Source organism: Melanerpes formicivorus, unplaced genomic scaffold (genome assembly GCF_026170545.1).
Source record: "Melanerpes formicivorus ecotype bairdi unplaced genomic scaffold, bMelFor1.0.p_v2 SCAF_7, whole genome shotgun sequence".
Lineage (NCBI taxonomy): Eukaryota > Metazoa > Chordata > Aves > Piciformes > Picidae > Melanerpes > Melanerpes formicivorus.
In genome coordinates, this window is record NW_027142359.1 from 21,777,435 (window position 1) to 21,801,445 (window position 24,011).

At 44.4% G+C, this 24,011-nt stretch overlaps 1 protein-coding gene across 4 annotated transcripts in view; it reads right to left on the reverse strand.

The window, feature by feature from the left end:
* SMG7 (SMG7 nonsense mediated mRNA decay factor) overlaps positions 1 to 24,011 on the reverse strand; it is a 65,892-nt gene that overhangs the window by 26,947 nt on the left and 14,934 nt on the right. For all 4 annotated transcript variants that reach the window (XM_068141339.1, XM_068141340.1, XM_068141338.1 and 1 more), the window contains exons 2-8: positions 12,595 to 12,626; positions 10,315 to 10,432; positions 9,231 to 9,363; positions 4,907 to 5,078; positions 3,194 to 3,265; positions 2,039 to 2,189; positions 939 to 1,074 (exon numbers count right to left, since the gene is read on the reverse strand). In XM_068141339.1, the coding sequence (XP_067997440.1) occupies positions 939 to 1,074; positions 2,039 to 2,189; positions 3,194 to 3,265; positions 4,907 to 5,078; positions 9,231 to 9,363; positions 10,315 to 10,432; positions 12,595 to 12,626 (814 nt within the window). The remainder of the gene's footprint in view (positions 1 to 938; positions 1,075 to 2,038; positions 2,190 to 3,193; positions 3,266 to 4,906; positions 5,079 to 9,230; positions 9,364 to 10,314; positions 10,433 to 12,594; positions 12,627 to 24,011) is intronic.

The following is a 24,011-nucleotide window of genomic DNA, read 5'->3' on the forward strand; positions in this document are numbered from 1 at the left end:
AGAGTCTCACCACCCTTGTACTGCAGAAGTTATTCCTAAGATCCAGTCTACATCTATTCTGCCTCAGCTTAAAAACATTTCCCTTTGTCCTATTGCTAGACACCCTTGGGAAAAGTACCTTTCCAGCCTTCCTGTAGGATCCCCTCAGGTATTGGAAGGCAGCTATGAGGTCCCCACCCCGAGTCTTCTCTAGGATGAACAATCCCAGCTTCTTCAGCCTATCCTCATAGCAAAGGTGCTCCAGCCTCTGGATCACCTTTGTGGCCCTCCTCTGGACTTGCTCCAACAGTTCCATGTCCTTCTCGTGGCGACACCAGAACAGTACTTGAGGTAATGTTCACTTTGATGTCGTTCTACCTTGTCTAAATACCTTACAAAATTCTCTTTGTCTCCATCTTTGCTATATTGTCCAACTTCATGAGCTGGCATCATAATTAATGGGTACAACTGGATTTTCCAGAGGAAAGGTGTTCTGAATAACTGCAGTCTACACACAAGTTAAAGCTGTACTGGAACACAGTTCTTAAAGGCTAACCACTGACAGGAAAGGCTGGTTGTCTGAGGGAGATGAAAAGCAGCCTGAATAACCAGCATGAGTGAATGAACACTATCCAAAAAATGAAGCTCTCAAAGTTCCTTCAGCAACTGAGCCAAGGCTTCCCAGAGGAATCAAGTGCTTCTCACAGGCATCCCAGAATCAGCCAGGTTAAAGTCCAGAACATTGACTATAATCACTGATTTGTCTTTATCTTCACCAATAACACAGCACACATCAAATGGGAAGTCAACAGAACACCCAGTGTTAAGCTCCCGTAACTGCCTGCTGGAACTTCCTGTGTTTTAGCATGTCCAGAAGTTATTATGGAACTCTAATTTCAGAACCCAGCTGCTAAAAATACCCTTCTCAATACACTAATTGCTGTCTTGTTAGAACTAACCTTGAACTGCTCCTCCAGCTTTTCTCGAAGAGGGCTCAGCTTCTCCAAGCTCTTACTCAGGTACACATGGCCATGGAATTTAATGAATGCCTTGATGAAGTCAGACACGCTCCATCGAGTCTTCACCTCATCACGACTACATTCAGAACAGAAACACCCAGCGTCAGTCTCTGGAATGGCACACAGCTGCACATAACATTACAGGCCTTGTCTATGGAGATCAAGGAAGAAGGAACATCCATGCAAAGCCACTTGCACAGTACTCTCATTTCCTACACTCACCATTCACACTCAGGAGCATGCCAGACACAAACTATTCTTTGTTCCGGACATGTGTAAGGAGGCTCTGACTGGACAGGGGTCAGAGAATCCCAGCGTGGTGGGGGTTGGAAGGGACCTCTGGAGATTATCTAGTCCAACCCCCTGCTAAAGCAGAGTCACTCACAGCAGGTTGCCCGGGATCACAGTGTCCAGGTGGGTTTGGAATCTCTCCAAAGGAGACAACCCCATAGCCTCTCTGGCCAGCCTGCTCCAGCACCCTCACAGCAAAGACGTTTCTCCTCCTGTTCAGATGGAACCTCCTGAGTTACAGTTTGTGCCCACTGCCCCTTGTCCAGTCACTGGGTACCACTGAAAAGAGTCTGGCCCCGTTCTTTTGACCCCCACCCTTTAGACATTGATCAGCATAGATCAGATCCTGTCTCAGGCTGCTCTTCTCCAGGCTAAACTGCCCAAGGTGTCTCAGCCTTTCCTCCTCACAGAGATGCTCCAGGCCCCTCAGCATCTTCGTAGCCTCCACTGGGATCTCTCCAGTAGTTTCCTGTCTCTCTTGAACTGGGGATGCTAGAACTAGACACACTACTCCAGATGTGGCCTCAGTAGGGGAGGGTAGAGGGGGAGGAGAACCTCCCTTGACCTGCTGCTGGACATACTCTTCTGAACGCATCCCAGAAGACCATTTGCTTTCTTGGCCCAAGATACCACTAGGTTCAGGAATATCTGTTTCTACTACCAAATATGAATTACTTCTGACAAGGCAGCTACAGTTAGAAGAAATCTCTTTCATCTCATCAGAGCAGAAATCATTTTGCTTGTCTTACCTTTCCAGTGCTTTAGAAAGTGCTTTTTGTAGGTTAGTGGAGGCAGCTGGGAAAGGAAACTTCACAGCAATGCTTCTGCAGTAGTAGAAAATTGTGGTCAAGTGGTCTCCTTTGGAGGAAGCTAGAATAGCCAACTGATTATAAGGCTGACCTAAGGAAGAAAAAGACAAGTTGTCCAACAAGTTGACTAGAATAAAGCATGGTCATTTGAAAAAGGAGCACAAGGTCATAAACGCTTCAATAAAGCAGGTTCAGATTCATCTGCTGGCCACTCTACTCCAGCCTGGTATCAATACCACTCACATGAAAAAGCTTCTGAATTTGTGGTGCAGCATTTTTTGGCAGGGTGGTGGACGAAGGGTGTGGGCTTTTGTGTTTGGTTTTGGGTTTCTTTTCACACACATACTTGAAAAACCAAACAACAAATATGGCACAAGATTTCAGACCAAATAAGAAGATACTGTCAAGACCAGGCTTTCATCACCAACATATTTTATCTTCATGTATCTGGACACAATTCACCCCATGAGGCAAATCTAACTGTCAACAAATGTTCATCTGTTTTGCCTAAAGAGTAAAAATTCTACAGTTAGAATATGAAGTATTTTTCTGTTAGAATAAATAAGTTGAATTCCTGGTTTCAGAAGCCTGGCTCAGAAATTATTTATTCTTCTCTCACCATCCCCCCATTTTAAACCACTGTAAGCCAACAGCTAACAGCAAGGTTCCTGAACTAAATAAAGAAGCCCTTCATTAGCATTAGAGCTACTAAATTTACAATTTTAGCTACTAGACTTTATAAACTGGCATGTGAACAAAACAACAGAAAACCCCACACTGGTGGTAGGCAAGTCTTCATTAATTGTTCTTTGTAACATACAAATCTAAACTAGTATAATTAATGCAGCAACAGTGAAGCCTTGAGTGAAGCTGTACATGACCTTCTTCACTCCTAAATCTTCAACATAGACATAGATCAGGCAAATAGTTACTATTTAAATGATTTCCTGATGAGCCAGGCTTTGTTACACCATTGTTTGGGGCACTTGGGGAGAGAGGTTTACATAGAATCCCAAGTTTCCAAGTGCCACACAAGAAAAGCAATACCTCAAATCTTCCTTTGGAATCATAAACCTAAAGGTATCCCAGACTCACCATTAGAAGGGACAAGCTGAGCTGCATGTCTGTAGTAAGACTCTGCCTGGCTGGTCTGATTCCTGTAGCGAGCTAAGAGAACAGCAACAAAAAAGAAATTGAGGAATAAAATTCAACTCTTCTGAACTTCCCTTAGTAAAACCTGGAGAGAGGTTTACTATTCTACATTTAATTTTGAGGTGGTTGTTTTGCCTCTTATAGAGGGTTATCAGCTCTTACAGAATCACAGAATTGGTTGTTGAAAGAAATAAGATCATTAAGTCCAACCACTCTCTAACCCTATCAAGTCTGATGCTAACCCATGTCCCTCAGCACCACATCTCTGCCCCTTTTAAACACCTCCAGGGATGGGGATTCAAGTACCTCCCTGGAGAGCCTGTTTGCCTTTGAGAACCCTTTCAGTGAAGAAGTCTCTTCTAACATCCAACCTAAACTTCCCCTGGTGCAACTTGTGGCCATTTCCTCTTGTCCTATCACTTTTTACTAGGGAGAAGAGACTGACCCCCACCTGGCCCTGGCTCCAACCTCCTTTCAATAAGTTGTAAAGCATCAGAAGATCTCCCCTCAGCCACCTTCTCTCCAGAAATTTAGAAAGATGCTGTGCCAATAACATCACATGGAGAGACCTACAAATATTTTTGCCAATCACCAATTAGATCCACTTTTAGGCTGTTCTAAAAGCAGTTGCAGACACCTGTTAAAAGGGAACTTTACAGAGCACATAGTTCTACTCTAATCAACAAGGAAATAAACCTGTTGAAATTCACGTAAAAAGGGAAATCTTGTTTATGGAAGGTTGGATTTCTACCTGTTGCCTTTGTATTTAAGTGGAGTTAGATAATGGTTGGATTCAATGATCTTAAAGGTCTTTTCCAGCCAAAATGATTCTATGATTCTAAGGTTTTCAAGCATTGTCAAATGGAGAAGTACACCAACCTGACGCAACGAGATTTTGTAACAGTTACTGGTGTGAACATGTCACTATGCCTATGAGCTACAACATGATTAGTGTGCTAGAAGACAGATTCTAGCAAATCACTAGAAAGCTAGTGATTAACTGTCTCCACACGTTAATGTGTAACACGGTAAGTGCAACAGCATTATTTGCCAGACCTTTCCCCCTGCAGCAATCACCAAATATACAATCACACAAACATCAGTGAGTGGTCTGGGTTAGAAAGAACCTGGAAGATTATCTAGCTCTAACCCCCCAACATGGGCAGGGACACCTTCCACTAGACCAGATTGCTCAAGGCCTTAGACAACCTGGCCCTGAACACCTCCAGGGAGGGGGCATTCATGACCTCCCTGGGAAACCTGTTCTAGTGACTCACCACCCCAACTGGAAAGAATTTCTTCCTAATCTCCAGTCGACATCTGCCCTCTTCCAGCATCAATCCATTACCTCTCATCCTATCACTACAAGCCCTTGTAAAAAGTCCTTTACCAGCTTTCTTGTAGCCCCCTTTGGGTAATGGAAGGCTGCTGTAAGGTCTCCAGGGTTTTCTCTTCTCCTGGCAGAACTGTCCCCAACTCTCCCAGCCTGTCCCCACAGAAGAGGTGCTCCAGCCTCTTCATGGGCCTCCTCTGGACCCACTCCAACATTCCACTCAGCTAATGACTACTCATCTAGCAGTTGTCCATGGTATGCACAGATCCCTTTTTGTGAAGGCTGAAGTCAATGCCCAACCTATTTTTCCACCCCAAACTCACCAATATCTCCAAGATGGACAAGGCAGTGCTGGCAGATGTATGAGCAGGAGCTAGACTGCGGCTTCACTATGGCGCTGGTGTGCGTCTGTTTATTGCTAATGATTCCCAGTTGGGAAGACTTCACACGACATGGCAAGTCAACATTAAAAACTGTGCACAATTCCTGTAATAACTAGAAAAACAGGTCCAGCTTAGCAGCAGTGAGAGAAGCAGAAAAGCACTTAAACAATGGACAAAACAGCATCACTGGGAGGAATGGATTAGCTAACAACTTTGAAGTGAACAAATCCAGGTTATGCAGAATCCCAGCGTGGTGAGGGGTTGGAAGGGACCTCTGGAGATCATCCAGTCTGACCTCCTTGCTAAAGCAGGGGCATCCACAGCAGGTTGCCCAGGATCACAATGTCCAGATTGGGTTAGAATCTCTCCAGAGAGGGAGAGAACACTCTCTAGGCAGACCACTCCAGGGCTCCAGCACCCCCACAGCATCCTGTTCAGATGGAACCTTCCAGGTTCCAGTTTGTGCCCTGCACCAGGTACCACTGTAAAGAACCCAGCCCCATCCTCCCAATCCCCACCCTTTAGCTCTTGCTGCCTGACATGTCTCAGCCTTTCCTCCTCACAGAGGTGCTCCAGTCTCCTCAGCATCTTCATAGCCTCTGCTGGACTATTTCCAGCAGTTCCTTGGGCTCCTCATTTCAAGAGAGACAGAACTGGACACAGTACTCTATGCATGGCTTCACATCTCTGTCACATTCTCCATATGGAAGTCATTATGATTCATGCTGAATTATTTTGCTCAGAACCACAAAAATAAGTTTTACTTCAGTATGAAGGAGCTCTGCATCCCAAACTTGTAAGCAACTCAATTGCTAGGATACATAAATTATTATATGTTCATGGAATAGTTTGAGTTGGATGGGACCTTAAAGAACAGATAGTTCTAAGTACCCTGCCACGGGCAGGGATACCTCCCTCCAGACCAGGTTGCTCATGGCCTCATCCATCCTGGTCTTGAATGTTTTCAGGGAGAGAGCATCCACTAACACCCTGGGTTGCATCAGTGGAGACTGACTGTCAGACATCTGCAAATTTTGCTGCATTTTCTGGAGGTCTTTTTCCGTTTGGGGCTTTTGGTGTTTGATTTTGTTTGTTTGTTTTGTCTGTTGGGTGGTTTGGGGTTTTCTTTGGGGGGGTGGGGGGAGGGTTGTTTGGTTGTTTGTTTTTAAAACAGGACACCCCAGAGCAAAGTCTTTTTCTTTCTGATGAAGTGGCACCATTCTTTGGAAAAGAATACCATTCTTTTCCAAAGCAGTTTGCTCCAAGTAAGAAAAAGCACTACCTGGCCTTAAACTTTAGAGAGAAGCCAGAACAAAACCAAATTTGTAGGCAACATAAGGCAATAGTGGCCAGCAGCTCGGTGCCTGAGTTGTCAGTAAATGTTTGTGCTGAAAGAGTGACTCATCCAAAAAAGAGGGCATCAGCTACTTCATCAAATATCTCAAAAGCTGATTGAAGGAAAACCTGAACTTTGCTGTTCTAATTATATTTTAGAGACATGTTTTAGTGGTGACTTTGCAGTGCTGGGGCAAAGGTTGGCCTAGATGATCTTGAAGGTCCCTTTAACCAAGGGTATTCTGTGATTTTGTACTTAGTTCTTCTGAAGTAACCATGCAGCATGGAAAGGATGTGCTCCACTGCGTTCCAGGGGTAAAAATGCAAGTAAGAACTGACAGAATTTCTACCAGCTGGGAACATTCTCATTCTCCAAATACAACAGACCTGCAGTTCCACATCCAGATACAGGCATACAGAACACCCAGACTTCGAGATGCAAGCTCTGTCAAACGCTAAACACGCGATGAGGTGCTTCTGCTTGCTGCAGAAGATGGTTTGTGTTACACCTCCCTCCCTTTTTGCTGTCTTTTATACCCTAGATAGAAATCCCCAAACGAGAGGGATCTCATGGATGAAAGCTGGATAAAAGAGAGAAACTTGACATCTTCCAACACACTGCATTAGGAGAATTCTTGCTCTCTTTCAAAGGTGTCACTTACGCAGGCCTCGCAGTTAGAGAACAGCTATCTTGCCTGAGCAAAATCTTTAGAGACTGAAAATGGGACAGTTAACATCACAGTGAACAGAGAAAGACAATTCAGTCTGGGGTGTCATACACAAAAGGAGCAAAATTCCCTGAAACACTGCAGGGAAGAATGAGGCTTTTGTATGTCAAACAGTAAAGACAGTAGAAAACACTTGGCAACCATGTCGTGGCCTGTCAAACCGTCTGCTTCAAATATAAAGCTTTCCAAAAGACAATACCAGAGGGAGAAAAAATAAAATGATAACCACACAGGTTCTGGAAAAGAACCTGAGGTTGTCTTGCAGATGTTCAGAATCAATACAGGAACTGATAGAGTAAGAATGACCTACTATACATCTTGTAACCCAAGCATGGTGCAAGCTAGCCATGAGAGAAAGTTTAGAGCACTACTTGAAACAGAGGATTCAGTGACAATGCTGCTGAAGCATACAGCAAACAAGGGGGGAAAAAAGGAAAGAAAGGCAAGTTATCTTTATTAAGGCCATTATCACACACTGATTCTTGTTGTTCATCATCTACAAGTAAGGCATAAACACATGACTAGGAATCACACCTCTTTTGCAATTAACTGAAAACCTTGCAAACGGTCCTAAGCTCAAGAGCACTCAACAATACACTTTTTCTTAAGGGGAAAAGTTCCTATAACTGAACTCAGCAATCCTAAATAATTGTTGACAAAAATACAGAATTAAGACTGAAGGTGTGCTTGTAAGCCTGGGAAAAGATTGAGAGTAGCTCTGTGGAGAAAGATTTGGGGATAATGGACATGAGCTGGTACTGTGTGCTTGCAACCCAGACCTAACCATGTTCTGGGCTGATCCCCAGCAGTGTGGGCAGCAGGTGAAGGGAGAGGGTTCTGTCCCTCTGCTCCTCAGTGGGTCCACAGGACACCACAGCAATGATGGGAGGGATGGAAGCCCTCTTCTCTGAGGACATGCTGCAGTTGTTCAGACTGGAGAAGGGAAGGACCCAGGAAAACCCTCTTGTGGCCTTTCAGTACTTACAAGAGCCAATCAGACAGCTGGTACAGGCTTTTTAGCAGGGCCTGTTGTGACAGGACAAGGGATGATGGTTTGAAACTAAAAGAGGGAGATTCAGAATGGATGGAAGGAAGAAATTTGTTTACACAGGGGGTGGCAAGACATGGGTACAGGTCTCAGACACTGCCACAGAGAGGTGGTAGATGCCCAATCCCTGGAAGCATTGCAGGTCAGGTTGTTCGGAGCTGTGAGCAACCTGCTCTAGCTGCAGACATCCCTGCCCATTGCAGAGGGGTTGTACTAGGTGACCTTTAAAGGTTTCTTCCAACACAAACTACTTCATGTTGTAAATGCTACATAATTCTCTTGGGGCCAACTACCTTACTTATATGCATGTTTGTTGGGCTTGGGCTTTTTTGTGTGTGGTGTTGTTACATTCAGACATTACAATTAAAATACAGAATTCTTCACCATAGATCAGTGCAGAGACCAGAGTAAATGGTGTTAAGAAAGACTGGAGAGTCAAGGAAGACTAGACCTCCTGTTAGCCAGATGATCCAGATAAAAACTAGCTCAAGAAGGCTATAAATGTACAGCCAGAAAGCAAGAGACTAAGAGCAGGGAAGTATCATTCTACATTTCTCTGCTGCTTCATGTTCAGTCACAGCAGACTACTTTCTGTAAGAGACAAAATATGGGGCCAAACAGACCTTTGATCTTACCCAAAGCAGTGAGAGATAGGATGAGAGGAAATGGATTGAAGCTTGAGGAGAGCAGATTTAGACTGGAGATTAGAAAAATTCTTTAGTGAGGGTGATGAGACACTGGAACAGGTTACCCAGGGAGGTCGTGGATGCCCCCTCCCTGGAGCTGTTCAAGCCCAGGTTGGATGAGGCCTTGAGCAACCTGGTCTAGTGGAAGGTGTCCCTGCCTATGGCAAGAGGGTTGCAGCTAGATGATCTTTAAGGTCCTTTCCAACCTAAACCATTCTACCAACCTATAAATGAATGAATCTATGAATCCAACACAGCAATAGTTTCCTATGCTATGGAAAGAGAGTTTACCTACTCTCTGACCCTGACACGCTTCCTCAATGAGACTACAGGCTGCTATGACATTGGAGCTCACCTCTCACGAGCAGCTGATGGTGCAGCACAGGAGCTCTTAATCTTAAAGCTGAAGCACATTTGCTTCCAGACTACCCAAGTATCCCACAGCCAACATATATTTTGCCACTCACCTGTGTGTAGAAGCCACTAGCTGCCTCTAAGAACAGAGAGAGGTTCGCCTGAACTTCGCTTCGATTTGGATTTGCTCTATTTTTCGCCTGACCCTGCAGCGTCGTGATCTGGTTTTTAAAGGCATGGTTCCAACTGAAAACAAAAGAAACATTTTCTTTCTTACTTTGGAAGTACCTTTGGCAGATGGCACAAGCAACAGGAAAGAACTATTTTATTACATGGATTCAGACAGGGAAATGAACATACAAAGTCAGGCAGCACTCAAGACAAGAAATTATGTTCAGCAGAGAGGAGCCACCTTCCCTCACCTCTCAGAACTAGGGAACTGGATCCTCATACAACACAGTTAACACTAACAGCATTAGTATCTGCTTGAATTTATTTTGTTTTAAGATGCATAGCTCTCTCTTCTGAAAATAAAATGTTGGGTGTAAAAATTCCAGTTCAAAAAACATTCAGCTTCTGGAGGCATGGGCAGGACATCTTGCTTCCCTCAGAGTGCTGGAACAACCACATGCTTCTCTTAATGAAATCTGTTCCAATTCATGTGTGTATCTTAAACAACAGAGAAGGGACTCCAGGTATGGAAAAAAACCATCAGGATCTTCCACCGATACTGAGGTGGTCATGGCTCATGTTGAAAAGTTGTCTCCTCACACTCCTCCTTCTGCCCAGCCCTCTACCTCAGAGTGTTTAAAGTGAGGGTCTTGGGCAGCTAATCAGTTCCTGCTAGACCTTGCTCAAAGTTCCAAATGATTACATGGGGCAAGTTTTCTCCTTTCTGTAAAATCCAAACTTCAGCCCTCCCATGAGAGCACAAGAGAAGCCACGTTTTTTTTCCCCCCCTCCCTTCCATATGGCTCACCAAAACCCACCCCTGAAGGACACAGCAGCCAGAGGTAAAATGCTAACACACTGAATGCTTTTCATCAACTCTGCCGTGCATCCACCACACACAGCTCTCATTTTAAAGGAAAGAAGACACCCATTTCACAGGATATAATTGGTCTTCTGAAAGTCTCAGGTTTTCCTGCTCATCAGCCCAGATGACACATATACATACAAGATCATTGAGGTACTTACAGGTCCTGCTCCACCTTTTTATCTAAAGCATATTCCAAATCGGTCACTAGCATTTTCTGATATAAGTCCTGTAGAGCCTGTCTGGATGTCCAGACTTCTGCTGGACCCAGCTTCGAATCTGAACAACAGAAAAACAAAGACAACAGCTTTGGTAATACACAGACTTAGGGAATTATTCCAACTCATTTTTCACTCCCCCACCAATGGAGAGAACACAGCACCGTGTAAAATATTACTGCAGCCTTCTGGTATTTGAAGGGGGCATGCTACAGGAGAGCTGGAGAGGAGCTTTTTAGAGAGGCAGGTAGTGACAGGATGAGGGGTAACAGCTTCAAACTGGAAGCAGTTCAATTTAGATTAGACATTGGGAGGAAATTCTTCCCATGAGGGTGGGGAGACACTGGAACAGCTTGCCCAGAGAAGCTGTAGAGGTTCCAAGCCTGGAAGCATTCAAAGCAAGGTTAGATGGGTCCTTGAGCAACCTGGTCTAGTAGGAAGCACTCTTGTTCATGGCAGGGAGGTTGGAACTAGATGATGTCTAAGCTTCCTTCCAACCTGAACCACACCTGATTCCATGATCCAATGCAAAAAGCTGTTTTCATCACAGATTCATCAGAAAAATGTTAATGCAAGAACTACACAGGGACTGGGGATTAACTTGTCACTGCTCAGTCAGGAGAAGACCAGAACTAGACACGAGCACAGTTACACTGCTGCTGGCAAGTTAATAACAACAACTCAGATAGGAAATGATTCTCCACAAGTCCTAGAATCACAGAATCATTTTGATTGGCAAAGGCCTTTAAGATCATTGAGTTCAACCATTATCTATCTTTACCAAGGCTGGTGCTAACTCATTAAGCACCAGAATTTCTTGGCACTGGATGAATGTAGAAAAAATAATCAAGTCCATCAAGGGATGCTAAGCAGGACAGTCCCTAGAGCAAACACTGTCAGTATTTAGGAGAATATTGCAGGCAAGTACAACTGCACATTTAGCACTTCCTGACTCCTTGGTAGCCACTAAGCATAAATGCAAATACTGCTCCCTGCCACCTTGAGTTAAAGAGTCTGATTTCCCACACTTCGTAAACCCATGAACAGGTCTTATGAGGAGCTGTGGTGGTTTGGCCCTGGCTGGGGGCCACATGCCCACTAAAGCCACTCTATTACTCCCCTTCTTAGATGGGCAGGGAATAGGGAAAACACAAGCAGAGGCCCAAGGGTCAAGGTGAGAGCAGCCAAGGGAACTGCAGTTGGAGAAATGGAAGCTGAGGGGAGACCTTGTGTCTCTCTACAATTTTATGAAAGGAAGATGGAGATAGGTGGGGATTAGTCACTTCTGCCAAGGAACAAGTGATAGGACAAGAGGAAATGGCCTCAAGTTGTGCCAGGGGATGTTTGGGTTGGACATTAGAAGAAATTTCTTCACTGAAAGGGTTCTCAAACACTGGAACAGGCTCTCCAGGGAGGTGGTTGAATCCCCATCCCTGGAGGTGTTTAAAAGACACAGGGATATGATGCAGAGGGACATGGTTTAGCACCACCCTTGGAATTAGATAATGGTTGGACTCCATCTTCAATTCTATGACCTGAGCTGGGCCTGTGGGAGCACAAGGGATGGGCCTCACTCCAGGGAACACATTCTGGTAATGGTGTAGCTGCTCCTACTGGGTCAGATGGATCCAGGCAGCTGTAATGTTCCTATTAGGACTACACCAACCTGCTACATGCACAATAAGGTGGTCAGCAAGGCTGAAGTTTATGATATAAGCTGCTTGCACTATGTGGCTCATACATTAATATAAACCATTTCCATTTGCCATAAACACACAGAGCTCAAAACATAGCCTGTAGCTTTTTATAGCATCTACAGGCTGCACTTCCATTACACATAACAGTGGTCAGATCAACATTTCCATCACCCACGTTTCTCAAGGCCATCCAGATCCTTACTAAGCCAAACAACAGAGGGTCCTGGACAGAAGCTAGCCTGGACAGGAGTCTAATCCCCCAATGGAGAATACAATGGGAGAGGAGAAGGGGTGTGATCTCCAAGTGTTTTAACACAACCAAAGTCAACTTTAAAAACACCTCTGTTTTTAGATACAGGAGAAGGGGACACAGCTGTTAAAATGTTATTTAGGAGGAGGACAAACCTTTAACATCATGTCACACACTTCCCAGAGAATTCCAAGGAATGATAAACATAAGGAACAGAAAACAAACCCAGGAATTAAGTATTAGCAGCTAGACCAACTGTATAGTAAAGGCAATTACCTGTCATGTCAGCCTTCAGGACTTCTGCCTGCCTGCAAGAAAGTAATAAAACAATAAATTAGAAACAGACCAATCAAAATAATTGAATTCTGCCACAGGACATTCATGCAACAGTGTGCAGATGAAGCGAGGCCAGGTCTGTAGTGGCTGCCTACAACCTACACTGCTATATTTCACCCCATGCAGTACAGATCTGAGCTACTGTGATAGGAATTCTCCTCATTCTTACCATGACTTTTGTTACTTTTTCCTGCTTAGCTCAAGTCCCTTCCAGAAAAAAGAAATTACAAACCACAACCTGCTTACATGACTCCCTAAGCTTTACCTGGCAGCATTCTAAGCTTTACACTGAGAGTGATAAGACACTGATCCAGGTTGCCCAGAGGTGGCAGATACCCTATCCCTGGAAACATTCCAGTTCAGGTTGTTTGGGGCTCTGAGCAACCTGCTCTAGTTGCAGACATCTCTGCTGTCTGCAGAGGGGCCGAACTACACAACTTTCAAAGAGCCAGCAGTGTGCCCAGGTGGCTAAGAAGGCCAATGGCATCCTAGCCTGCATTAATAGTGTGGCCAGCAGGAGCAGGGAGGTCATAGTGCCCCTGTACTCTGCTTTGGTTAGGCCGCACCTTGAGTACTGTGTCCAATTCTGGGCCCCTCAGTTTAGGAAGGATATCGAAACACTTGAACGTGTCCAGAGAAGGGCAACAAGGCTGGGGAGAGGCCTTGAGCAGAAGCCCTATGAGGAGAGGCTGAGGGAGCTGGGGTTGTTTAGCCTGGAGAAGAGGAGGCTCAGGGGAGACCTCATTGCCCTCTACAACTACCTGAATGGTGGCTGTAGCCAGGAAGGAGTTGGTCTGTTCTCCCAGGCAACCAGCACCAGAATAAGGGGACAGTCTCAAGCTGCACCAGGGGAGGTTTAGACTTGAGGTGAGGAGAAAGTTCTTCACAGAGAGAGTCGTTCACCATTGGAATGGGCTGCCCGGGGAGGTGGTGGAGCCCCCATCCCTGGAGGTGTTCAAGAGGAGATTGGACGTGGCACTTGGTGCCATGGTCTAGTCATGAGGTCTGTGGTGACAGGTTGGACTCGATGATCCTCGAGGTCTCTTCCAACCTTAGTTATACTGTGATACCTTCCAATCTAAAGCATTCTATGATTCTGTGGCCAACTACCACTCCTTTGCTGAACATCCTCTGCAAATCTCCACTGCAGGTAGAGGCTGGGAAAAAGTTTCTCAAATAAAGGAACATCAGGACACAATGCTCATTAAATAACTATTTATGTACAGACATTGATGGCTGGATGGAGCAGCCATCAAGATACTACACTTAGGCACTGTTTCAGCAGTCCATAAAACTTCAAGGACCACTGCTGGCCCATCTGGCTGACAAAGAATGAACATAAGGCAGACAGAGGCAGAAAGGACACCAGTCTGCCTGGTCTGGCTGGGTTTTGGTGGAACACATCCCTTTGTTTTTGCTACATTCAAATGTTTACATATATTTGCAGAGTGCAAGCTTTCCATACCAGACATGGAATCCTCCTAGAGTATGAAATGCCCATCTCCACCCGCCTCCCTCAGCAGAAAAACTAGATGAAAGTCATCTGTGATTACATGAAAGTCAAATGCTAGCTTGGGAAAGAAGGAAGAGCTAGGTGAAAGCACCACCTAATCCCTAAAGCAGCTTCAGAACTAAGCATATTCTCTTTCTTGCCAAAGTGAGGTTGTGGTAACTGTAAAAATTGGTTTTTCAGGTTGTTCTGGGTTTTACTGACTGGCTGCAAATTATAGGGAAGGTTTTGAGATCCACATCAGGATTAAAAGATAAAGTAAAAGCCAATGCTTCACTAGAAGATGTATATTCACAAGTCCCTTTACAAAACTTCTATTTATTAAATGCAAGAATTATCTACAGCAACTCACCATAATCACCACTGTTCAAGAAGCAATGGGATGCACCTTTACTTGAAGTTAAGTAGTGCAAGAAATAAATCTCTACATTCCTCACCTGCTTGACTAATTTCATCTCTTTAAGATAACTTCTAGTTTATTTCTCTCAAGGTGTCAATAACTTTTGTTTTCAACTCCTAATAACATCGAACACTCAAAGACTCTGGAATAGGCTGCCCAGGGAGGTTCTGGATGGCTCCTCCCTGGGGGTGTTCAAGGCCAGGCTGGATGAGGCCCTGAGCAGCCAAGTCTAACTGAGAGGTGTCCCTGTTCACAGCAGACAGGTTGAAGTAGATGATCTCTAAGGTCCCTTCCAATCTAAGCCATTCTATGAAGAAAAGATAATCTAATATTGCTGACAGACAAAAAAGTAAAAATATATATACTGTGTCACCAGAAAGCTGAAAGCCCAAGAAGTGGGTCTGCCTCTTCCACATGGAGGTAAGGACAGCAAAGCCCTCCCCACTACTGCATCTAGAAGGATAGGAAATAGCAGATCTTCTCCCCTCCCAGCTTAGAAAAGCTGATGAAGGATGGCAATCTGAGTGCTGCGCCTCGGAAGCCACTGCGATGCTGCCCTGCAAGCCTAGTCAAGCACAAAACTGAGCTGATCCTGCAGTGCTGTGACTTGGCAGCTGGAAATGCTGCTGCTGCTGCTCAGAAGGAAAAGCTGACTTGCTCAGGTGCTCAGGTCTCTTTTCTGAGTGACCAGCCAAGTTAACAGAGTTTGGCTGACACTTTGAACACTTGCCAGTTGTGCAAACACGTCTTTGAGCCGAGATCATGATCTGTGTTGCCAAAGCCAGGAATCCTGCTGAGAGGCTCAGCCCAAGCAGGAAAAGCAGCACTGCTCTGGCAAAAATGAGCTGAAAATCCTCCTCCAGGCAAAAAGCCTCAGCCTTTTAAAAGGCCAAGAACCACTTCTCTCAAAATTACTTGTGCAGAACTATGGCAAGTACTAATCTTTAAAGGGGGAAATACACACAGCACCACCATAAAGGATTTCTTTCCATAAAGTTGCCTGGAGAATTTAGACAAAGAAAGCCTCAGCCCTTCCATCAGGACAACCACTGACAGATGCTCTCTAAGTGTATAGCCCTAGGAATACAGCTGGGGCTGAACTTTTACCAGAAATATTTCTTTTAGAACATACTTTTTGGAAAACAGGACTCATGGGCTGACAGAACAAAAGCCTTTAGGGCCAAACTCTTCTCTAACGGTAAAGCAAACTGCCTTTTTTTATTTAACAAGCTTGCAACACCACCACCATCCATGGAGGTGTTTAAATGAGGCAGAGATGTGGTGCTGAGGGACATAGTTTAGCACCAGCCTTGGTAGAGTTAGAGAATGGTTGGACTCAATGATCTTACAAGGTCTCTTCCAACCAAAATGATTCTATGATTACAACAAGATTGTCCCTAAACTTTACATATATATACACACACATACACGTGTGTGTGTGTATATATGTGTATATATATATTAATTTCAATACTTCCTTGAGACCAAAGGAATTAGTGAAGCAAGTCTAACAACAACATGCTGTTTCTCACTTCCATTTAAAACCAACTTTGAAATAAACCAGCTTTATCTACCATGGCTAAGCCAGGATGAGAGAGGGCAGCATGGGTACCAAATCCCTTCTGCATTGGTGACACGAGAGCAGCACGATATCCCACCATGGTGGGGGGTTGGAAGGGACCTCTGGAGATACCCAGTCCAACCCCCTTGCTAAAGCATGTTCACCTAGCTCAGGTTGCACAGGAACACAACCAGGCAGGTTTGGAATCTCTCCAGAGAAGGAGACTCCACAACCTCTCTGGGCAGCCTGCGCCAGAACTCCAGCACCTTCACGGCGAAGAACAGAAGCATCGTCTGTTCTTTGAGCAGGAATCACTAGAGAGCCTTTAGTGAGGCTCAGAGACTCCTAGCAGGCACAAATCAGAGCTCACTGATAACAGCAAGAGATTCTGACTCTGCAAATGGCTCCTTGTCAAACATCTTTTTAACACACCTTTTTGTTCCTATAATTTCTTGCACCTCCTCATACAGAATTTGCATTGTAATCACTCACTGTGGTGCAAAAATATGTTGCCTGCCAACTAACTTGGTACAACTTGCCCATCATTTTATCACTTCAAGAATATTCTTCAGCACCCCCTCAGAATCACAGAATCCTAGAATTGTTTCTCTAAGACCATCAACTCCAACCACCCTTGCCCAGTTGGACTTAGCATTTCAGTCTTCAAGTTTATCCCATACTTGAAAAGTTTCAAACCTTTAAGAGACCGTGGTCAGGACTTTCTTTTGAAGTTCTAAAGGCATAATACACATCTGAACGTAAGTACACCCAGATGGCAAAGGAAACATTTCTTCTCTTCAGAACCTGGCTGTATATGGAGTCCAGCTCTGCTGGCAGTCAGGGACCTCTGACACTGTTTAGCCCAGAATGAACCACTGGCTTTAGCAAAATAAGATGGATAAATTTTTGTTTTCTGAGTTTTATCCTAAGAAGAAAAATAAAGCAAGTTGTTCCCCTCCAACTGCTAAACACTACAGAAAGGAAACCCCACAAATATGGGGATCGCATTGAGAGGCTGAAAGGAACACCAAAAGATCATATAGTCACATTTACACTTTTACAGTAAGAGAAGTTTGCTTAAACTGCTCTTAAAAATCTTAGTAAAAAGACCTTACAAACTCCCTGGTTACCTACTCTATTGCTAAGTGATAGTCCAGATTTTTTTGAATGCCAACCTAAGGCCCTTCCACTGCAAGGCAATTCCTCCCAACAGCACTCCCAGCAGAGCTTCTGTCTTTGTACAATAGCCACTTGTAAAACCAAAGCCTTACATGCACACTCTGAGCCATCACTTCTCTCTTGAAGGCTAAAATGTGGAGCTTCATAAACTTTTCTAATTCTTACTGATACCTGACTTGGAATTCCATCCATAGAATCATTTTGGCTGGAAGAGATCTTTAAGATCATCAAGACCAACTGTTACCCAAACACTGCCAGGTCACCACTAAACCATGTCCCTCAGCACCACATCTACACAACTTTTCAATCCTTCCAGGGGTGAAGACTCCATCACTACCCTAGGCAGCCTGTGCCAGGCCTTGACAACACTTTTGGGGAAGAAATTGTTCCTAATATCAAATCTAAACCCTTCCTGGGGCAACCTGAAGCCATTTCCTCTCATCCTATAACTTGTTATTAGGGAGAAGAGACTGGCCCCCACTTCATTCCAACCTCCTTTCAGGGAATTGTAGAGAGGTGGTCCCCCCTCAGCATCCTTTTCTCAGGGCTGAACACTCCCAGTCCTCTGAGCCACCTCTCAGAAGACTCCTGCCCTAAACTCCTCATGTATCACTAACCTACACAGAACTACTTTAACATTGCTCCCACAGCAGCTCAAAGTACATTCTTCAGTTGTGCTTCAATTCAAAGCACACAGAATACAACTTCCAGTTCTGCATGAACCATGCTGCCTCTGGAAGAGGGCAATACGAGTTCTACAGATGGACAGCTTTCCTAACAGGCTTTGTTCTCAAGCACAGAAAAGCAAGTAAAATTAAGCCCAAGCTGTCCAAGCAGCAATCTTATGTTACCTCCACTAACACCCACCACTTCTGAAAGTCCAACTGATCAAAGTCAAGCTTCACTTATGCCACTTCCTCTCATTTACACAGTGAGCATGAGCCAGGCAAGACCAGACTCAACAAGTTCTACAAAAAAGGTGGGGAAAACACAGACCACAAAGTCCCCTTGAACTCTGCTCTCCACCATGCCTAAAAGGGAATTCCACTTGGTTTTCCCCTAGCAGCCCTGAAGCATCACCAGCTGTATCAGTTCCTTTATCAAACTTCAGTAACACAACTCTCCTGAAAAGGAATTGGGGATTTAGAGCACTAAAATGGGTAATGAGTCCAGGCAGCTGGCCTTATAAAAGCAGTCAGAATCCAATCGCTTCTGTGGATACTATACAAACTAAAAACCATATGAAGTGGTCAGGGTAGCTTCATTCAAAGCAGGAATTTATATTCCTTCACTGTCTTCCCCCAAGGTACCTGCAGCAATTGTACCACAATGAAGTGCCCACAGCCTAGAGAGTCTTAGCAGGAGGTGACTGATCCAAAGGCTCATCAAGGGCACTGCCAGAAAGTTCCTTTTTGTCTGAAGGGAAATAAAGACAGAACACATGGAGAATAAATAGGCAAGCTTTTCATTTTGGGTGGTTGCCTTCTGAGCATTTTCTATGCTGGCATACAAAAAAGAAAATAAAATGCACTTGATTAAAATAAAACGATATATTCTTTTAAGTATCATTCCAATACATGGCAAGGCTCACACCCAGAAGGAATACTAAAGCAACAGCCTCAGTGACTCTCTTTTGGATTTTCCTCAAACAAAAAACTTCAACAAAAATTTATGAAGACTAATACCTCACTTTTTAACAGAATCACAGACTGGCTTGGGTTGGAAGGGACCTTTAAAGGTCATCTAGTCCAACCACCCCTGCAGTCAGCAGGGACATCTACAACTACAGCAGGTTTCTCAGAGCCCCAAACCACCTGATCTGGAATGGTTGCAGGAATGGGGCATCTCCTACCTCTCCAGGGAACCTGCGACAGTGTCTCACCACCTTCATAGTAAAAGAAATGTCCTTCTTTCTAGTCTAAATCTATTTTCAAACCATCACCCCTTGTCCTATAACAGCTAGCCCTGCTAAGAAAGTCTGCCCCCAGCTTTCTGACTGTTCCCTTTAAGTACTGAAAGGCCACCAGAAGGTCTCTGGCACCTTCTCGTCTCCAGGCTGAACAACTCCAGCTCTCTCAGCCTGGCCTCACATCAGAGGGCTTCCAGCCCTCCCATCATTGCTGTGGTCTCTTGTGGCCCCACTCCAACAGGTCCATGTCCCTGTGCTGAGGACTCCAGAGTCAGCCACAGCACCGCAGGTAAGGTCTCAGCAGAGTGGGGAAGATTTGTTTGCATTTTACTATACCCATGCTGATTTAGGGCAGGGGAAAGGAGTACAGAACACTAACAGCACAGGCAGTGACTATTCTACAGCACATTTAAGGGAGAGTTGCCTGCTCAGAAGCCTCAAAGCACCATGCACAAGACAGCACTCACATCAGGAGCTAAGCACTGAGCAACACTTACTGTCTGATCTAGGCAGCTACAGAGTTTAATGGGAAATAAGCGTTCTTCCATTCCGTTCCTAAGAGTAACCACTAACAAAACAGACAAAGCTCCACTAGCAGCTGTTAGACTCGCTTAGCACTAATCCTTTACAGCTTCCCTAAAGGTTGCATTTTGAAAGACAGAAATAACTCTGACTTCCCTGAACTATTTTGTAGACAGCAACTGTATCTCTCACTACCACTTGGAGTCAACTTTATAGTAGTCTTAGGATCATGTGCAAAACTAGCTTTTGATAATTCAAAGTAGCAGGGAACTTGTGGATGAACTTCACTTTCAGTATTTCCTTCACCTATTAATTCAATATCACCTAAATATAAAAAGCATCAGACTGCAGCTCCAGCTAGCAGCCTGCCACTATCCAGGGTAGATTTTACCTAATTATACACGTACAGACTTCACCTTCTCACTTGTGTGTCACCTATGTACTAACAACTTTAAGCACTTTTTCTACATGGAACAAATTCTTAATGTCCTAGACTTGCCACCTAATTTAAATGATTATGGTTTTCATCAAGTGCTGGAATCACTTGCCTCAAGAGCAAGGCAGGTTTAGGTGATGTCAGCTCATACTGACATAGCAAGAGATCTTCAAGCTGTGAGTCACTCAGCTAAATGCCTTATATACCAAAAGGACAGTCTTCACAGATTATGGCAATGAAAAACACCTCCATCAGTACCACCTTACCATCACTTTTATGGGCTGACTAGTTTGAAGCTTCTTATTCCTGTTACAAGCAGCTGAAGTCAGGGCAGAGCTAATTTCTTTGGCCAGTGGCTTGATCAGATTAGAGCAGAGCTCAAAGCCACGCAAACAATTAATTCAGCATCAGCATAAATGTGTAAGTAAAAAAACCTGCATCTGCAAGCAGATGCTCAAGCAAGGCCATCACCACCCAGATCCAAACTCTCTTCAGAGGGAATCCTGCTCTATTACTTTCTTGTTTCCACCTCAGCTGAGAGGGATGGGGAGAACCAGGGACACAGAATACAATTTTATTTCTAATCCCATCTTCACTCTTTCTTCTAGTCTGGGCTCTATTAGAAGCAAGTCATAATAATCATCCTCAAAAAATAACCATCAAAAGCAACTTGCTCCAAGTTTGATCAGAACTGACAATCTTCCTCCCCGGATAAGAGTACAAGTACCCTGGCAGTCAGCTCCATTCAAACTCATTTTTTGACTTGTTTCAAGCAAGTCAGTTCCTTTGTCTACAGATTTGGAAAAGATGGGTCCAACAGGTAAAAGCTACCCTAAGGGAAATGAAGACGTGCTTACTCTCTGATTTAACCTACAAAGAGGAAAATATAATTCTCTTACCCTGCTCAAGCTTCCAGTGTTCAACTGCCTCCACCACGCTCCCTCTTGTTACAGCCTTGAGCTTGCACCAAGCACAGAAGCAAGTCTAAGCCTCGTTAAAACAGCAGCGCTGCAAGCATCAGTTAAATGCCTCACAAACAGGATCCAGTCTGGGTAGTTGCTCAGGAGCAGCAATGTGCCTGTCTAATCCAAAGAGCTGTAAAATTTGTCAGCAGAGTAACCTGCAAAGTAAGTACTCAACAAATTGCAGTTCTCAGATCAAACAAATATAGCTTAGAATAAAGGTACAGCTCTAAGACTGGCTCATAAAAGCTCAGTTGTCTGGCCCACAGGTGCTCATTTGTAAATACTATGCTATTCATCAGTTTTCCTCAGAAAGTAAGGGGGGTTGGAAGTGACCTCTGAGGATCATCTAGTCCAACCTCCCTGCTAAAGCAGGGTCACTCACAGCAGGTTGTCCAGGATCACAGTGTCCAAGTAGGTTTGAATCTCTCCAGAGAAGACGACTCCACAGCTTCTCTGGGCAGCCTGCTGGGCTCCAGCACCCTCTCAGCAGAGAATTTCTTCTCCTGCTCAGAGGAAACCTCCTGGGTTGCAGTTTGTGCCCACTGCCCCTTGGTCCTGTCACTGGGCACCAGTGAGAAGAATCTGGACCCATTCTCCTGCCCCTCACGCTTTAGCTATTGATCAGATCCCCTCTTTCTGCTCTTCTCCAGACTAAACAGACCCAGGTCTCTCAGCCTGTCCTCCTCACAGAGACCGTCAAGTCCCCTCAGTATCTTTGTAGCCCTCCACAATGACAGCTCATTCCCTCAAAAATATCCAGATTTTGGAGAGGGGAAAAAAACAATTAAAAAAATCATAGAGCTCTGCTTGCTCACTATCCAGGAGGAACTTTTGGTAAGCACATAGAGGGTTATCAGTTCTTACAACCACAGTACCAAGCAGGATGTGAAAGGTTTGCATCCAAGCTGTCTCACTTCCCCACAGCAATTCCCAAAAGGCTTTGAGACTGAGCAAGGAAAAGCAAAAGAACACTAACAAAAAAAATATTCACACCCCAATAAATCATGCTCCTGTAATACTACTATTTTTTTTGCTCTTTCAAATCTGCTCTGATTAGAGTGCATATACCATCAAATTTCAGCTGTGATTAACACACAGTAACACCAGTGCTCATTTGTCATAGCTACAGTTCCTGACTTCACTTGTGCTAAGGGCTGGAAATGGCAAATAACAGATTTTAAAGCAAGTGAACCTCATTTAACTCCTGTTAACAGCTTTTGCATTATGAAAACCACATCCAGAACTAGGGAAAATGCAGAAATCGGAGCACTGAGGTCAGATTCAAACCAGTTATCATCACGTTAGTTTCAGAAAGTTATGTTGTTAAAGCCAGCCCTGCAGATAACCCAAGATCAAGCAGCAACATCAGCCCTTCCTGGGCACTGCAGGAGACCTCCCAGGTAAGTTTTCAGAATTCAGTCCCAAGGCTGGTACTTATAGATTCAGTGCCATACTGATGCAAGACAGAGAAAACATTTTGCTTCCTCACCCATGTGTGGGGCTGATGAGCAGAGCACCTGCAGCTGGCAGGTCTAAAAAGGTGACATACACCACCCCTGGAAAGTCCACCCCACTGTGAATGGAGAGGTAAATATTTGTACCATGATAAGTCCTGATTTTTATCTCCAGCAGTTTCCTGATACCTTCAGCCTCCACTAATAGCTTAGGTCATAAAACCAAGATACCTTGATGATTTTTGGTGTTTTCTATGGCCCCCTTCCTCTCAATCCCTTGCTTTGAAATCATTCCTTGCCCAGTAGCAAGCACTGCTTCTCAGGCTCCAACAAGCTGAGAAAGACTTGGGATGGATGGAATTGCCATTCAGGAGTTATTTGGAATTCAAGATGCTGTCTCTCTCGCTGAGCAGCAGATGGAGAACAAGCAAATATATAGGAAGTCACCATCAGAGGTGGCAGAAATAAAGCACAAGGAATCCCTGCTCATACTGTGCTTGCAGTAAGTTAACCACAATAAACGCAGCGGAGTTCAGCATCTGGAAATGTGCTTTCCAAGCACTAATACTGAGATCTATGCTCAGATAATCAAGACCTTCAAAACCATAAGGACTACATTTGTATAAATTATCAAATGTGGTCATTCAACAATTGTATAAAGCTGGGGTTTGCCCAACCTCATTCATTTTATAAACGCACAATTATGTAAACATTACACAAAGCACTACCCATGCATAAATGGGACATACCCAGAAGTTTGAAAACAGCTTTTCATAATTAGGAGACTTTTTCAGTGTGAAAGGACACTGCACAGTTTAGACAAGCTATGGCAACGCTCAGATGACATCAGAGTGTGATCCTAACTGCAAGCTGCAGCTTCACAATTATTTTCAGTTCTCCATCTTGAAACTAAATACCAGCCATGCTCCAAAAGCACAGCAGCAGCACAAAGGCTCAGCACAGAATCAGAGAAATGTTTTGGTTGGAAAAAAGCCTTTGACATCATCAAGTCCAACTATTCTCTAATGCTACCAAGTCTGGGGCTAAACCGTAGCCCTCAGCACCACATCTCTGCCTCTTTTAAACACCTCCAGGGACGAGGATTCAGCCACCTCCCTGGGAAGTCTTTTTGCCTTTGAGAACCTTTTCAGTGAGGAAGTTTCTTCTAATGTCTAATCTAAACCTCTGCTGGTGCAAGCTGAGACCATTTCCTCTCATCATGCCACTTGTTAATTGGGAGAAGAGACCAACTGCCACATGGCTCCAAAGTCATTTTAAGGAGATATATAGAGCCACAATGTCTCCTTTCAGTCTCCTCTTCTCCAGACTAAACAACCCCAGTTCCTTCAGCTGCTCCTCACCAAATCTGTTCTCCAGATCCTTCATCAGCTTCATTGCCCTTCTCTGGACCTGCTCCAGCA